The sequence below is a fragment of the Primulina huaijiensis genome, chromosome 5 (assembly GCF_012295235.1).
Source record: "Primulina huaijiensis isolate GDHJ02 chromosome 5, ASM1229523v2, whole genome shotgun sequence".
In the NCBI taxonomy this organism is placed as follows: Eukaryota; Viridiplantae; Streptophyta; class Magnoliopsida; order Lamiales; family Gesneriaceae; genus Primulina; species Primulina huaijiensis.
In genome coordinates, this window is record NC_133310.1 from 8858790 (window position 1) to 8875311 (window position 16522).

General features: G+C 35.1%; 2 protein-coding genes across 2 annotated transcripts; one reads left to right on the forward strand and one right to left on the reverse strand.

Annotated features, from left to right (window-relative positions):
- Positions 1–10809: 10809 nt before the first annotated feature.
- LOC140977618 (uncharacterized) lies at positions 10810–11283 on the reverse strand. Its single transcript, XM_073442366.1, has one exon. It carries the CDS (start codon positions 11281–11283, stop codon positions 10810–10812), a length of 474 nt encoding a protein of 157 aa, XP_073298467.1.
- A 1939-nt stretch (positions 11284–13222) lies between these two features.
- Positions 13223–15323, forward strand: LOC140976649 (L-ascorbate oxidase homolog). The gene is made up of 2 exons (XM_073440901.1): positions 13223–14669; positions 14818–15323. Exons 1-2 carry the CDS (start codon positions 13255–13257, stop codon positions 15116–15118), a joined length of 1716 nt encoding a protein of 571 aa, XP_073297002.1. The 5' UTR covers positions 13223–13254; the 3' UTR covers positions 15119–15323.
- Positions 15324–16522: the final 1199 nt, after the last annotated feature.

The following is a 16522-nucleotide window of genomic DNA, read 5'->3' on the forward strand; positions in this document are numbered from 1 at the left end:
TTTAAAGTGGATGCCTTGATTTATTATATATCAATATATCGTATTATTAATTTCTTGGTACCATTTAAATGTTAGTTTTGTTTTACCAACCATTTAATGTGTGAACATTGATTTAGTGTTTACAAATATATATAGCACAATAAATACTTGACAACATTTATAAGTTTTGGTATATATTTTATACTTATAAGAAAATAGTATATAACATAATATAAATATGATTATTTAATATATTGGAACCATTTTATTAAGTGGATTTCAATAATGTTCATTAATGTTAACTTTATTAAAATATCAAGAGTGGATCCTCTAATCTCAACTACTTAAATTAAAATTTGAACAATTAAAAATTACCAATTAAAGATTCAAACAATTGAAAGAAAAACAAAAACAAAAACAAAAACAAAAAGACATTGTAGTGGACTTATAATTACCGTAGCTTCCCTGTGGATACGATATCGGACTCACCGAATTATACTACTTGTGGACAACCTGCTATTGGGAGTGCAACAATCAAAGTCACAACAGTCAGTAGACCTAATATTATGTTTGCTGTTTGAATTTGTGCAAGATTTCACTCTAACCCTAATGCGATTCTAACCCTAAGCAATCGCATTATATTGCTGCTAAACAAATTCTGAAATATTTGAAGGGTACTCAAAATGTTGGCCTATGGTATCCCAATGATTCTTCTTTCAATCTTATTGGATATTCAGATGCTGACTATGCAGGTTGCGAATTGGATAGAAAGAGCACTAGTGGCTTTTGTCAATTTCTTGGTGATAGGTTGATCTCTTGGTTTAGTAAAAAGTAGACTTCCATAGCCACGTCAACTACAGAAGCAGAATATTTTGCTGCTGGAAGCTGCTGCTCTCAATTGCTTTGGATGCAACAACAAATTAAGGACTATGGAGTTCAAGCCTCTGAATCACCTATATTCTGTGACAATACCAGTGCTATAGCTATTACTCACAATCCAGTACTTCATTCCAGAACGAAGCACATTGACATCAGACATCATTTTATTAGAGATCATGTGTAGAGGAAGGACATTCGTCTGGAATATGTCCCTACTGATCAACAAGCAGCAGACATCTTTACAAAACCTCTACCTGAGAATAATTTTTCTTATTTTCGTAATGTTTTTGGTTTAATTGATTTATCTTAACTACTGATTACTATTTTCTGTTGTCTTTCTTATGCATTTATTAAAAACAGTAGATAACAAGAAGTATGACAAAATGAAATATTTCATTCATAAAATCAGATGCGTTACAATAGATAAGCTATTACAATTGTTGCTATCAGCAGTACTGAGATTTACAGAAGAAATCCTAAAAACTACTGGAATCATCCCCTCGCTTTGCATGATCGTGGTTTGTGAATGGGATGATTCCGCAGCAGTTATCTATTTAAATAGAATAATCTAACTGATTATTCACATTACAGGTCAAGGAATTTATTTCAAGTCTTCATCTCTTGGAGAACGATGTCTTCAAACATCTTCTTACGAGATGTCGGAAGTTGCCTTTGGAACTTCTCTACTGTATCCGACTCCGGAGAAGACCTAGATGAATTACCTGCACTATTCATTTGTTAAGTAACTAAAATGATTTTATTTGTGTATGTTTGCAGGTATTTATATTCATCCTCCGAGAAGTAGAAGAGTCAAGTGACTATTCACCTCCTGCACGAATATCAAGAGTCATCTGTCATTCACTCGGATCTCGAATCTCCGCTTTTAATATTTATTTATTTGCATTAAATTAGGGAGAATATTTTTTATTGACTGATATTTCCGTGCTTTGTCAAAAACATAAGGAGATTTGTCTTTTCGATAGAACAATATGTCTACTGGTTTTTATCAAGGTGCTGGATATATTTCAGTACTTTATGACTCTCAGTAGATATTATCATAAGACGACAAATGAAACGTCTGTTATTCGTTTTCTTAAAACATGCTAAATTTTTTTTTTCTCTCCTTAATCTCCATGATTCAAAATATACATATATATGCTTTTAAAAATACCTTGTACCATTTTAAAAATAAACAATCAACTAACGTTTAAAAATCCAAAGGAAATAGTTTAAAACATAAAATCGTTAAACTTTTTACCAAACCTATAAACATTATTTGAAAAGTATAGCGCATACTATAACCTCTCAAAAATATCTCATAACATAAATAAAAGTCATAAAATATCTTTAACATAACTTAAAATCATAAATCATAACTAGTACGAAAAACTAGCGTCGGTCCTCAGGTTATGTGCACTTTCAGTCCAGTCAGGTCAACCATCAAGACCTCCCATAATATTACTATCGTAATCACCTGCATCAATCACACCTAGTGAGTTTAAAGACTCAACACATCATATTCTTGATAATAACATAATACGTATACAGATTACATACCACAGTGAAAAATACTTGTACTTAAAATATCATTTTCATGAAGATGCGTAAACTTTTAACATGAACATTTTCGTAAACACTTTCGTAAGCATTTTCATATCGACACAAACATATTCATATTCATCACAAACATATTCATATTCGTCTCAACATATTCATATTCCTTTCGTTAAATTCAGATCGATAATTGTAACTCGTATTCGTATTCGTATTGGGCGATGGATCCATCTAGAGAAACCACAGTACTAGGAGGCGGGGACACCAGAAACACTCTCACGGTCAACTGGGCCTTGGCCTACATATTAACGTATTCGTATTCATATTTGTATTTGTATCAATGAAAACACGATCGTCGGGCTCCCACTGGGACCATAACCCTCACGATATCACAAACATATTTATTCACAATTAATTCACTTCCTTCAACGTTTCGTATTCTCATCACTTAATAAAAATTAAACATGCATATAAAAATTTTCTTCTAAACCAAGCATGCAACATATCTTTTAACGTTATCGTTAAATCATAAAAATCCATAAACATTTAAAATAAACGTTTTAACATATAAAAATCATAAAAAGCAATCAACGTTTTAAAGTCAACATTTTAAAATATTAAATCATAAATATTCAAGATAAACATTTTGACATATTACATCATAAACATTTAGGATAAACATTTTGACATATTAAATCATAAGCATTTAAAAATAAACGTTTTGACATATTAAATCCATAAACAATTAAAATACCTATTTTAACATATATAAATTCATAAACATTTAAAATAATCATATTAGCATATAACACAGTATTCAAGACACTGTCACGACGTTCACTAATTTCTAGGTGTAAAAAGATTTTTTTACCCCTGGACGTAAAATTTCACGTTTTTGACATTTTCTTAATTTCATTGACTCTAACATGTCTCAAATAATTATTTAAGCTTACATGAATTTTCTCATATATTTTTTTAGCTTAAATCAAGGACTTTTAATTTAATATTTAAATGTGACACATTAATGCGTTTTAATTCCGAATTAAACCAAACTTTTATATAAAATTCCCAAATTAAAAAGTGAGACTTCTAATAATTATTTGAGCTTAAATAAAATTTTTCATAATTTTATTAAGCTTAAATCTAGGCGTTTCAATTAATTCCCTAATAATGTTTCGTCAGTCGATTAAATCCCGGATAAATCCAAAACGCATTTTTTTTTATCCCAAATTTTAAAAGTAACGTTTTTAGTATTTATTCTACCGTTCCAAGTCATGAGCTACACCCGCGGACCCATGGAATCAATTTTTCTTTTTTAAGTTTTGTTTTTGACACCTAATCGAACACACCGAGCCATCTCCCAATTTACTCGAGCTACGCCCGAGCTACCTGGAGCCAAACCCGAGCCAACCCACCTAGGGACCCTACTGACCAAGCCCAGCCCAAAGAACCAGTCCTGGCCCACTCAAAAACCTTCTTGAAACTTGACCCTATTGCATACATGTGTGTAAGTGTGTATCCTAGTTGCATTAGGACTCCTAATTGGACTAGGACACTTCCAGCTGTATCATGAAGACAGCAGCCATTGCTGACCTTGATACTGTCCCGCTGAGACAAGTTTTTCCAAAAGTTACCTCATCAAAACAAGAATATGTCCCCTCCTCAAAATCAGCAGCCACCTCTACTGCAACCACTTCAACTTTTTCTCCGACTCTCAGACCCACGTCTGGAGTTGTATTTAGATAACCACTCGTAGGGTCTTCTGTCTTTAGACCCGTGCTGCCTGCATCATCAGACAAAAGCAAGGGAAAACTTGTCGAAGAACCACAAATTCTTGGTTGCAAGTCATTTGTTCATACTACCATTAATCTTCACATGGACGAAATTGATAAATCTGCCAGTGAAGACATTATCTTCTTCGATGATTGGCTTAAGGTTAGATTTTTCCACCCAATCACATATCTAAGAATGAAAAATGGTGAATAATGAAAAACAGGTCTTTGCTTCTGCTAAGACCAAAAATTTGATTGAGGCTATCAACAGAAGGAGTTACATTCTTGATCAACTCAAGAGTCGAAAGCTGGATTCGATTTTGAAGACTTTAAAGTCAAATTTTGATCCTGTGAATCCTACTGCTATCCAAGATCAAAATGTGATTCAAATTTTGTCTAACCGATTGAGAGTGATGAATGAGAAACTTCTTGCTCAAGAACAGGCTTTTGCGAAGCCTTTGCAGTACCAAGGAAGTTTTGTCCCAGACATTCTCCAGATTAAGCCAGTTGAGGAAAAGACCACATCTCTTTCAGAAGCTAAGGTCTGCAGTACTCCTGCATCCCCGACATTGCCTACTCAATCATCATCTCTTATTTCTGTTCGTGAATTGGCTTCATTTGATGAAGTAATTCAATCTATTGTTCTTGCTGCTTCTACTGCACCAGAAGCAGCTTAGGCTATTGATGTGGTACATTCAGAAGCTCAACCAGCAGATCAACCAATGGAAGAATCAGATGCTGCTCCATCCCAATCACTGCTAAATCTGGAGATATTTTCTACTGAACACAAAGCAGAAATGATAGCTATTTTGAATATTCCATCTGAATCTATTCCAGTTGTTGAGCCACTAGAAGTCACTGAAGATGCCCAACCAGAAGAAAGTGCAGCTCCTGAACAAACTACTGCTGCTGGAGGAACTTCTGCAGAACGGTCTACTGCTCCATCTGCTGCTTCACCAGAAACTGTCACTTCTACTGCTTTGATTGTCCCTCTTGTTGGTTCTCTTGTTCACATCGCTCATCTTACAGAGATCAAACAACGTATGCTACAAAGAACTCCATCCCCAGAAGAACAGTTTAATCTTGAATTTGAGATAGATGTTCTACAAAGAAATATCAGCGATCTTTCCGAGAGAGTGAAACAGTTGACCTATGAACATGTTGGAGAAGACAGTGCCACTAAATTCTTCCGTGAGCGCATTTCCAAAGAAGTCATTTGCACGGCAGAATTGTTGGCCAAGCTGCATGCTGAAACTAGTGTTTTCAGGCAATCTGTTAACGCAAGTCAAGGTAACTTCTTGATCGGTCAAACTGAGATCATTAAAACTATCTCTGATCATGATTCATCTATTCGCTCAGTCTCCAAAAAATTTGAAGCTATGGATTCAAAACTTGAAACTATTGATGCCAAGATTTAGTCTCATTCTCAATCTCTTCATGATCTTAATGAACGAGTTTCGAATCAAGCACCATATCTGGAGATTCTGAATCATGGTATTCAAACTCTTACTGGCCCGATGGATGATTTGCTGTCTCGAATTCACGCCAGTTATGCCAAAAAAGGGGAATCAGATGGCTGAACTGGAGATGGTAGACATCAGACAGAATCTTCTTTCAGAAATCAAGATCCTCGGGATGAGGAAACAATGTTCAGAGACATTGGCACATATGATTAAACTCTTTTGAACTCTTCTGTTTATTTACTTATCAAGTATTTTGTTATAATTGCTATCTGATTTTTGATATAACTATTGTTCTTCATCTATACTAACATCTAGGTTTTGGCATCACCACAAAGGGAGAAATTGTTAGGCTTAATTTAATTGTGGTGATGGGAGTCAAAATCAGTAGACCGTGATAGCTAAATCAGAAGACAGTATAATAAGAAGAAGTTATCGTATTGCTTAAACAGAAGCAGTACTTTATGAGTATTTATCGACTAACAAAAAGCAGAAACAGAACTTAGCTTAAAAAGAAGAGAAACTTAACGTCTTTTGTTTGATCGTTACAAGTCTTAAATGTTACCGTTATTTTATCTAGTACTAGTATTAATTGCACCATTAATGCTGGACAAAAACATTTAATGCTCCTTACTAGTTTTGGTTGAAACAAAGACTAATTATTCTGAATATTTCTGCAGGACCCTTTTTAGGTAATAAAGCTGATTCTACTCATAAGTCAAAGAAGTCATTTTTTATTATAGACGTTGGATTCAAAGCTTTATATATATATAAGGTTCAACCCTTTATGGAACAACATTCATTATCATTATCAAGCAATACATTATCTATCCAACGTTACTTTTGAGCAAATCAAAGAACTACTCGTAATCCTCAAACGTACTGAAAAGCAACACACTCGTTATAAGCAATTATCTGATCTTCTGAGATCATATTGTGCTGCCGTTTCGTTATCTCTTCACAAGCTATACACTTTACTACATCTTGTTGAGAAAAGTCTGTAATCTGGGAAAGAGTCTTTTCCATAACTTTGTTGTATTCGTTATACTGTGTTGTAAAAATAAGAGTTTCAGTAGGCTAAGGATAAGTTCTACTGAAGTGGGTGTGTACAAGAGTTGTATTGTAAAAGCCAAAGTCTTTTGGTGATACCTTCTGGAAACAGAAGAAGGAAAGACGTAGAAGATTTCATCTTCGAACTTCCAGAAACAACCACTGTCTACTGCCTACTGTTTTATTGTTTTCACCCCATACCATCAGATTGTTTCCGCACTAATTTTCGTGATCTGCTGGATATACATTCGAACAAGATTAGCTATAATCTCTAACATGATTTTAGCATCCTTTGCAAAATAGTCAACAAAGGAACGAGTTTATTCACCCCCCTCTAAAATCTATATCGATCCCCAACAAAGTATATTAATTTTATTATCATTTTTTCGCTCAAAGAGAAGGAAATCAACGACCCGAGAAATATATGTCAGTAACATTTTGTGAACACAAATAAATCAAGATGTTTAGTCATCATTTTTGTCATCTATAAATTATGTTAAAGAATTATAGTGATTTAAAAAAATTATTGAAAAATAAATGCAAATAAGTTTTATGAAGTTCTTAATTTTAAATTTTTTTTAAAAAAGCTGAAGTTGAATTAATACTCTCTTTTTTTTTTGACATTGTCATTATTGTGTGTTTACTAAATGAGAAATTTTGTCGCTTTACTAAAAGATATAGCTGGTGGTAAGGTGCAATTCAAATCTTTTAAGCCATATATCAGCTTAATTGTCATGTTTCAATTGTTCTATCCAGCAGAGACAATTATTGCACCTAAAATATTTCTTTTTTTTAGTGTATATATATACCCCTAACATATGTATGATAAGAACTATGATTCATATGTTTGTTTTAAGTATGAAAAACAACTTTATCTTTTTCATTTTATTTTCTAAAATAATATATGGAAAACCACATTTCTTTTTATCAATTTTCTTATCAAAAAATAGTTTGACAACATTATATGATTTTTTTAAATAAAAAATATAAATAAAATATCAAATTAATGGATATAATTTTCATTTTTCCCTATTACTTATGTTGAATACCAACAATATATAAACTCCAAGTCTCCACTCAATCATCTCAACAGTTTGTTTGCGACTAATTAAGTTAGAGTAAGATATTTACATATATTTATTCAATTTAAAAGCAGGAAAAACAAGTCGCAACAAATGAATTTAAAGTGCAATTGATTTTCTGAATTTTATGTATTTTCTATCTCCATGTTTCAAAAATATTTGATGCATGACAATATAACAGAACTATCAATTTACTATTGACATCTAATGTTTTTGAACTATATTTTCATGCATTCAATATAGGTTAATATTTTTGAAATATATCATTTACTGTCATGCAAAAGAAGAATTTATCAGGAGTAAATTTTTATCTAACCCTGGTAAACTATTTAACCCTGGCCGACAAATTTTTTTTAAAAAAATGACTTGTAGTGTATTTGAAATATATTTGGGAAGGTCATATATATATATTTTTAAAAAATAGTTGACCGGATCTATTTTTCCAATTTTTCCAATTATTTTTTATTATTAAGCATGTAAATATACATACACTTTTATGGACAACATCGCTTAATTTGTTTTGGTTCACAATATGTTTTTATTAAAGAATTGAACTGAGTTAATAGACTTTATTTAAATTAATTTTTTAATTTAATATGATTATGAAAAAACACACATGAAATGAATTTTTCATATTTGAATTTGAATAAGATTATATTTTAGTAAATACATGCATTCATTTAAAAAAATCGTACATTTTTCTCACCTCAATCATCATATTGTCCTCTAAATGACATGAATGATAATAAGGACTGTAACTATCAAAAGCAAACCATGTAACTTCTACATGTGAAATTTTCGAAAAATAAAAAAATACATAATCCATCGAACTTTGAAACAAACATAATTAATAATAATTAAAAAGTTTGAGAGCTCAAAAACCATTGAACAAATAATAATATTCTCAAACAAATATTTAATTATGAATGAAAAACTCTATTCTAAATTAATTTTTTTATCACTTAAATTCTAATTATTTCAAATTTTTTAATTCATAATTTTTTGTTTTTCTCTTTTCAAAATCGATTTATTAACAAAAATATTTCCTAATTTGTAATGCAACAGTTTATATATTTTTTAATGAAATGATAAGATTTTTTAATCAAACTAAAATATCGAGACATTAATAATGATAACTAAAATAAATTAATGATATATATCTACTGATACTCACTGAAAATTTAAGGTCTGATTCCAGCAAATGACACTAGTTCAGACGTAGGCTTTGAATTTGCCCTGAGCCTGAAATTACGAAGAAGACCGCTAGAAGGGGACCAGAAGGGTTTCCAGCGTAGCCCCTCCGATGCTCAAGTCAGAGACTGAGGATATAAAGGAGGAGAAGCTAAGGGTGCATCTAAAAACAATATAATGAAAATCTCTAATTAAACACTCAAACCTGATATTTATAGGAGAATACCTGGGCCTTTGATCGGCCTGTCTTCGATTTGGGCTAGGGATGGGCCATGGGTAGTGAACCTATCCAGGGGGTATCACCAGTCTCCGCCTCCTGAATCGAACTTAATCGTAGGTTCAAAGTTCGATGAATTGTGTTGTCCTTGGTTTACCAAGTGCAAGTTGTGAACTTTCTTCCTGCCGCTCGCCAGTCTACAAAAATTTGGAAACAAGTCAAATCGTAATCCTGCTCTAAAAGGAAAGATTTGGTATGGGCTTCTCCTGTAAATATATGTTCCCTCCTCACTTCATTCTCACTTCTCCCACACAGAATTTCCTCTGCAATTCATTCACCAACTCTCGCCCGCCTAAGCCTCACCTGCACGTAAACCCTAGCGCCGCTTCATCATCACCTTGCCATCACCCGTGTCAGCACCTCGCCTCATCTCACCACACAGTCTCGCCAGCTTCGTGTACGCCCGCCCAGCCAGTCGCAAGCCACACCCTTGCCCAGGATCCCCATCTCCCCACGAAAGCAACCGCCCTACCTCGCCACACCATCGCGCACACCCTCGCGTCCCGCGCGAGCCCTCGCTCAGCCTCGCCCGTTCGTAGCCTTGGCCAACCACACCCTCTCCCAGCATGTCAAGCGCTCGCCCTGCACAGCCTCACCTCCGCCCCTTGCGAATCTCCATAATTTTTATAGCGTCAAACATCGTGCGTTATCGACAAACCAAATAAATTTTTCTAATACGGTATGCCTTCGTCGCCTCCATCTTCAAGGTCCTCTACTAAGCTTTTGAAGGAAAATAATTTCCACTTCCCCGCACCCTTGACTCCTCTGCTAAATTAGTCTTTAGCAGGAAAATAAAGTTTCACCTCCTCACCACAATCTCCTCTGCTAGGCGATGCCTTAGCAGGAAAATAAAGTTTTCTCCTCCTCACCCCTGACTCCTCTACTAGGCGCAGCCCAAATAAGTAAAATTTAATTTCTCCTCATCAACTCTTCTCCTCTACTAGGCTTAGCCCAAGTAGGTAAATTTAAATTCCATTCACTCTGCTCCTCTACTAGACGATGTCTCAGTAGGAAAATTTTAAAACATTTTCTGCTCCTCTACTAGGCGATGCCTTACTAGGAAAATAAAATTTTTCTCTTCTACTCTGCACCTCTACTAGACGATGCCTTAGTAGGAAATTAAATTTTTTCTCCCCAACTATTCTCCTCTTCTAGGCGATGCCTTAATAGGAAAATAAAATTTTTCTCCTCTACTAGACGATGCCTTAGTAAGAAATAAATTTTTTCTCCTCCACTCTGCTCCTCTACTAGGCGATGCCTTAGAAGGAAAATAAAGTTTTCTCACTTTCATAATACAACAACATTCATGAACTGAAAAGAAGAACTCGATATTATTGAATTCCAGCTGTTTACATGAGAAAATTCAAAGATGAAATACATCAACAATAAAAATCCAGAATGATATTTTCTCAGATGGTAAGCATTCTAGGCCTCTTTAAATCCTTTTCTTCAGCATTATCAAGTAATAAGCTCCAGAATTAAATTTCTCTATCTCTCTGAAAAGACCTTCCCACTCTGGGTCCAACTTTCCCTTATGCTCTTCTTGTACCTTTCACAGGATCAAGTTACCAACTTCTTCCTTTCCTGATCATGTTAACCTCCACACGTGCTCTTTTTCCCTCCTTCTTCACTACCCCTTCATAACATCGACGCGCGACTTTTTGGTCCCCGCACAAGGCTCCAACTCCTTTTCCCACAGGAAACTTAAGCTTCTGATGATAAGTGGAAGCTACGGCTCTAAAATCCTTCAGGGCTGGCCGTCTTAGAATTCCATTATACGCTGTCGGGGTATCCACCACGGCGAAGGCTATCATTTTTGTTACCCGCCGAAGATCAGTCCCCAAGGATAGGGGAAGAACAATCTGACCCAAAGACTGGATGTCGTGTCCTGCAAACCCATACAGCGGGGTGGAGATCGGCTCAAACTCAAATCCTTCCACCTTCATTTGATCCAACGTGCTCTTGAACAAGACGTTTACAGAGCTTCTATTATCAATAAATATCTTCGCCACATAATAATTGGCAATAGTGGCCGTCATCACCAAGGCATCGTTATGTGGAGTCACAAAGCCTCGGAGGTCTTACGGCCCAAAGCTGATGACGTGGTCTTGTGGTAAGTCTGCACCCCTAGATATCTCAAAGTTCTCCAACCTTTTCCCATGTGCCTTCCGAGCTTGCCAGAGTCTCCATCAGTAGCACCCCCCAAGATCATATGAATCATTTCTCTCGTATGGTGGTTATCCTCATTCATTCCCCTCCTTGGCTCGACGGATTCCTGAGGGACATCTTTACCTCGACCTTCCTCTCTGTGCTTCCCGACCCTCTGATTTATCCATGGAGGGCCTTGACCACTCCTAGAGGACGGGCGAGACCTCGGTCGACTCCCGGATGGGCCCACTACCCCTGGCCCATCCCTAGCTCCAATGGAAGACAGGCCCATCAAGGGTCCATGTATTCTCCTATAAATACAAGTTTGAGTGTTTAATTTCAGATATTCATTATATTGTTTTTAGCAGAACCCTTAGCTGCTCCCCTTTTTTATCCTCAGTCTCTGACTTGAGCGTCGGAGGGGCTACGTCGAGACACCCTCCCAGCCCCCTTCTAACGGTCTTCTTCATGATTTAAGGCTCAGGGCAAATTCAAAGCCTGCGTCTGAACTAGTGTCACTTGCTTGAATCAGAACCTAAATTTTCAGTGAGTATCATATACAATTTTGAATAATATAAATTAAGTAATTATATTTAATGTTAGTAATTAAAATGAAATATTTAAGAGGATTTATAAATGATAGAAATGATATAATGATATATGTGAACGATTAATTGAGGGGATGAAAAATAAGTTATGTGAGTATAATCTTAGACATAATCAATTTGCTTTTGGTTAAAAAATTTCTTGTTACATTGTTCATGGTTTTGAAAATGTTTATTTTTAGCCAATAAAAAGTGAGTAATATTAGGTTGATTTAATTATTAAGTTCGTATAATTATTATTTAACCTTAATAATTATTAAACCATTTATTTTGTATTTATAAAAAAATATATTTTACTCTGTTGTTATTCTTATGCATATTAAAAGATACACTAATGTTCAAATACTGTTTCGTGTCCTAGAATTTATTTGAGTATAATGGCCCTTCGACTCTCATCCAATCGATTGATTTGCTAGTATTCGGTTATTCTATCATATGCATCTAAAGAAAAAGATACATTCACAACAATAAATACAAGATAACATTGAATTCAAATTAAATATAATATAATGTTAAAGCCAAACAATAAATATTACGAAGAATGATGAACATATCTTTACTTCAGAATACGAGGATTTGTACTGATAGAAATTTAAAATGAAAGTGAAATTCAAAAATTCATCTTTTATTGGATGTTATTTTATTATATATTATAAATTAGTCGTACTATCTAATTGTCTTCAAGAATTTGTTTTTTAGTATGTACTAGGGAACAAAGCACTCGTTACGTACCACCACTTTAATTTTGGGATAAAATCAATTTGTGGATGCATAGTAAAATCTAATTCTGAAGAAATTAAAAATTAAATTTTAATAATGACCAAGTAAGTTAAGCACTCGATGCTAAAGATAATTAATTTGATTTTAATCCAAGGTTTAGAGTAATAATTACGGTATCAATCAAACTTTGGATCTTAATCGACAACGCAAATATGCAAACAAAAATTCGTAGCCATGCAAATAAAAAACAAACAAGAAGTCGCATTTGGTGCAAAACTTAATTTTGGTGTACATGTGGGAGGAAGAGAGAAGTCAGAAAGCTTGAGGTAATAACTGAAAATTCATGCCAATGATATAATAACTGAAAATGATATTGGGAGAAATTAAAGGTAAACCATGCGAACAAAACTAATTAGCCCCCAAAAAAAGAACGTTGCTTGCGGTATTACATCAAAATTTCAATGGCCCTGAATATTCTAGCCTTTGTCCCTTTTGCCTTTTTAAAACCGAACTTTGACATAATAATCATCTCCAACAATGACTCTACGTCAAGAAAATCTGACCAAAGTATCAAACAAAGATACAAATATGCGTAGCATTAACTTGTTTCTTACACTGATCATTTCCGTTCTTTCAACAAATGTTTTTGTCGTAAAATCTGAGGATCCTTACTTGTTCTACACTTGGAATGTCAATTATGCCACCCTCTCCCCTTTAGGTGTCCCTCAACAAGTCATTCAAATCAATGGACAATTCCCAGGACCAAAGATCAACTGCACTTCCAACAACAACATTGTTGTTAATGTCTTCAACCACCTCGACGAGCCGTTGCTCTTCACTTGGAATGGCATTCAACAGAGGAAGAATTCATGGCAAGATGGAACATTAGGCACAAATTGCCCAATTCAGCCAGGTACAAATTTTACTTACCACTTTCAAGTCAAGGATCAGATAGGCAGCTACTATTACTACCCCACCACCGCCCTCCACCGTGCGGCAGGCGGCTACGGCCCCCTCACTGTGCATAGCCGTGACTTGATCCCGGTACCCTTTGATCGTCCTGAGGATGACTACACGGTGCTCGTAGGAGATTGGTACTCGAAAGGCCATTCCAACTTGAAGAAACTGATGGATGGAGGCCGGAGTCTTGGCCGGCCGGATGGGCTTATTATCAATGGAAAGAGTGGGAAAGGTGATGGAAAAGATGAGCCCATGTTCAATATGATCCCTGGGAAGGTATATAGATACAGAATATGTAATGTTGGGATGAAGAATTCCATTAATGCAAGGATTCAAGGCCATGCAATGAAACTAGTGGAGGTTGAAGGATCACACACTGTGCAGAATGTGTATGATTCTCTTGATGTGCATTTAGGCCAATGCTACTCGGTGTTGGTCACTGCTGATCAAGCACCTAAGGACTATCTCTTTGTGGCATCCACACGTTTTACAAAAACACCACTCACTGCCACAGCAACAATCCGTTATGTTGGTGGAAAGGGTCCAGCCTCAGCCGCTCTGCCAGAGGCTCCAGTAGGGTGGGCTTGGTCGTTGAACCAGTTCCGGTCCCTTCGTTGGAACTTGACAGCAAGTGCAGCTAGGCCTAATCCACAAGGGTCGTACCATTATGGAAAAATCAACATTACACGTACAATCAAATTTGTCAACTCTGCAGGATCAGTTGATGGAAAGTTGAGGTATGCTGTGAATGGAGTTTCACACATTGATCCAGAGACACCAGTGAAGTTGGCTGAATACTTTGGGATTGCGAACAAAGTGTTCAAATACAGTTTAATTGGTGATGAACCTCCATCTGGTGCTGGAGATAAAATCACCGTTGCTCCAAATGTGATCCAAGCGATTTTCAGAAACTTCGTTGAGATCATATTCGAAAACCATGAGAAGAGTGTTCAATCGTGGCACTTGGATGGCTATTCGTTCTTCCCTGTCGCGTAAGTAGTACAAACAAACACTATGATTTCACTACGAATAGATAGAATCATTCAAATTTGAACAAGAACAAGATTTCCCACTATTTGATGTTAAATTCTAACATATTAGATATTCATCAATTTCATACATATATGTATGTTGCGACAGGATTGAGCCTGGAAGATGGACACCAGAGAAAAGGACGAAGTACAATCTAATAGATGCTGTTAGCAGACACACAATCCATGTATATCCAAAAAGCTGGGCAGCAGTCATGACAACTTTGGACAATGCTGGAATGTGGAACTTGAGATCAATGGTGCTAGAAAGGAACTATTTGGGACAGCAACTTTTTGTAAGCGTGCTTTCACCAGAACACTCTCTTCGCGACGAATATAACATGCCGGATGACACTTTGCTCTGCGGACTAGTCAAGAACATGCCAATACCAAAACCTTACAGTATATGAACAATTCTAAAGTCTGCAATATCAAGAAATGGCATAATTAATGACAGATTTTTCATGTCTTTGGCGTGAAGTATGTGAGGCATACATTACTTCAGATTGAAGAAATAAAGATAGAAAATAGTAGACAATATTACAGTGAAGAGTGACGATTTGGATATGGTGGTACGATATGTGGCTACCTTAAGTTTTGTTCAATACTAGAAAATTGAAGTTCATTGTTTTCTTGATTTATGTTTGTTTAGTCATCTGTTTTTTGAAGTGTATTATGGGGGAATGCTTCTATAATTTAGGTTTTGTTTTTTTTCTTTTCTTTTTAACTACTATGGATTTATGGTCCTCATTAATATCAATCGGAATTTTAAAATGTTTAGATGGTATACATATTTTGGGAAACATTCAACGACAAAATTGACAAAGATTGCCGCATCAACTCAAATGAAACACATTCTGATTTCTGTCACCTGCTGCCATTGATAAATACAGACACACACACACACACACAAATTTTTTTATACTGAGCTCACCTACGCAATGACACTCACCTAGTTGATATATAATTTTGATATGTTTTATGACCTCCATTAGATGAGTGTCACCTCACTAGTAAACACAAAGGTTGATATGATTGCGTACATATATATTTTGTCGGTGTATAGTGAAAGGAATATTTTATTCCTTTAATATTTTTGCAAAATTGATATTATCAATTTAAGATTTTGCTTTCTAGATTAAAAATCTTGCTTATTTATTTCTAGATGATAAGACCTTGGTTGACTTATCTCTAGATATTATAAGATTTGATTTTATTATGGTATTTATATGTAAGATATTTTATCCTAGTTTGAAAGAGTTTTATGCATATTAAACTCTTGTTTCCAGGTTTATAGGATTGATTTTATGGGAAGATAATGTGAAACGTCCACTCATTTTAAAATTCTACTGAATCATTTTTTTTAAAGCTAAGGCAGAAAATACACGCTCTAGAAAACATTTAAATAAGTTAAACATATATGCTTTAAAAAGGTCATCCAATCTCCGAATAAAAATAACTACAATTAGTTAAATCTTTAAAAAAAAAAATCAATCTCCTAGTCTATTGATTTAAAAGAGAAACTTGAACAGATAACAACAGTCCGATGAATCGACTACGTAAACCAAGATTCAAAACATTTAACCATGTTGCGTAACCCATGTCTCATAAACATATTATGCGGAAAAATGCAAGGTCCTCGGGTTATCCAGTGCACCACCCAGCTCAGCCTACTCACTCTTCAGCGCCTCAAGTCTCCACATCAACATGCTCACCTGTATCATTCATACCTAGTGAGTCTAAAAACTCAACACACTTATAACGTTATAGCAAGTACATATACATAGCAGACAACAGTGAAAAGTACCTTAATA

Excerpts from the sequence above, each read along its gene's own strand:
- LOC140977618 (XM_073442366.1), bottom strand. The coding sequence starts at position 11,283 with ATGACGGCCACTATTGCCAATTATTATGTGGCGAAGATATTTATTGAT.
- LOC140976649 (XM_073440901.1), top strand. The coding sequence starts at position 13,255 with ATGACTCTACGTCAAGAAAATCTGACCAAAGTATCAAACAAAGATACA. Across the intron at positions 14,670-14,817 it reads TATTCGTTCTTCCCTGTCGC|GATTGAGCCTGGAAGATGGA; the intron begins GTAAGTAGTACA and ends ATGTTGCGACAG.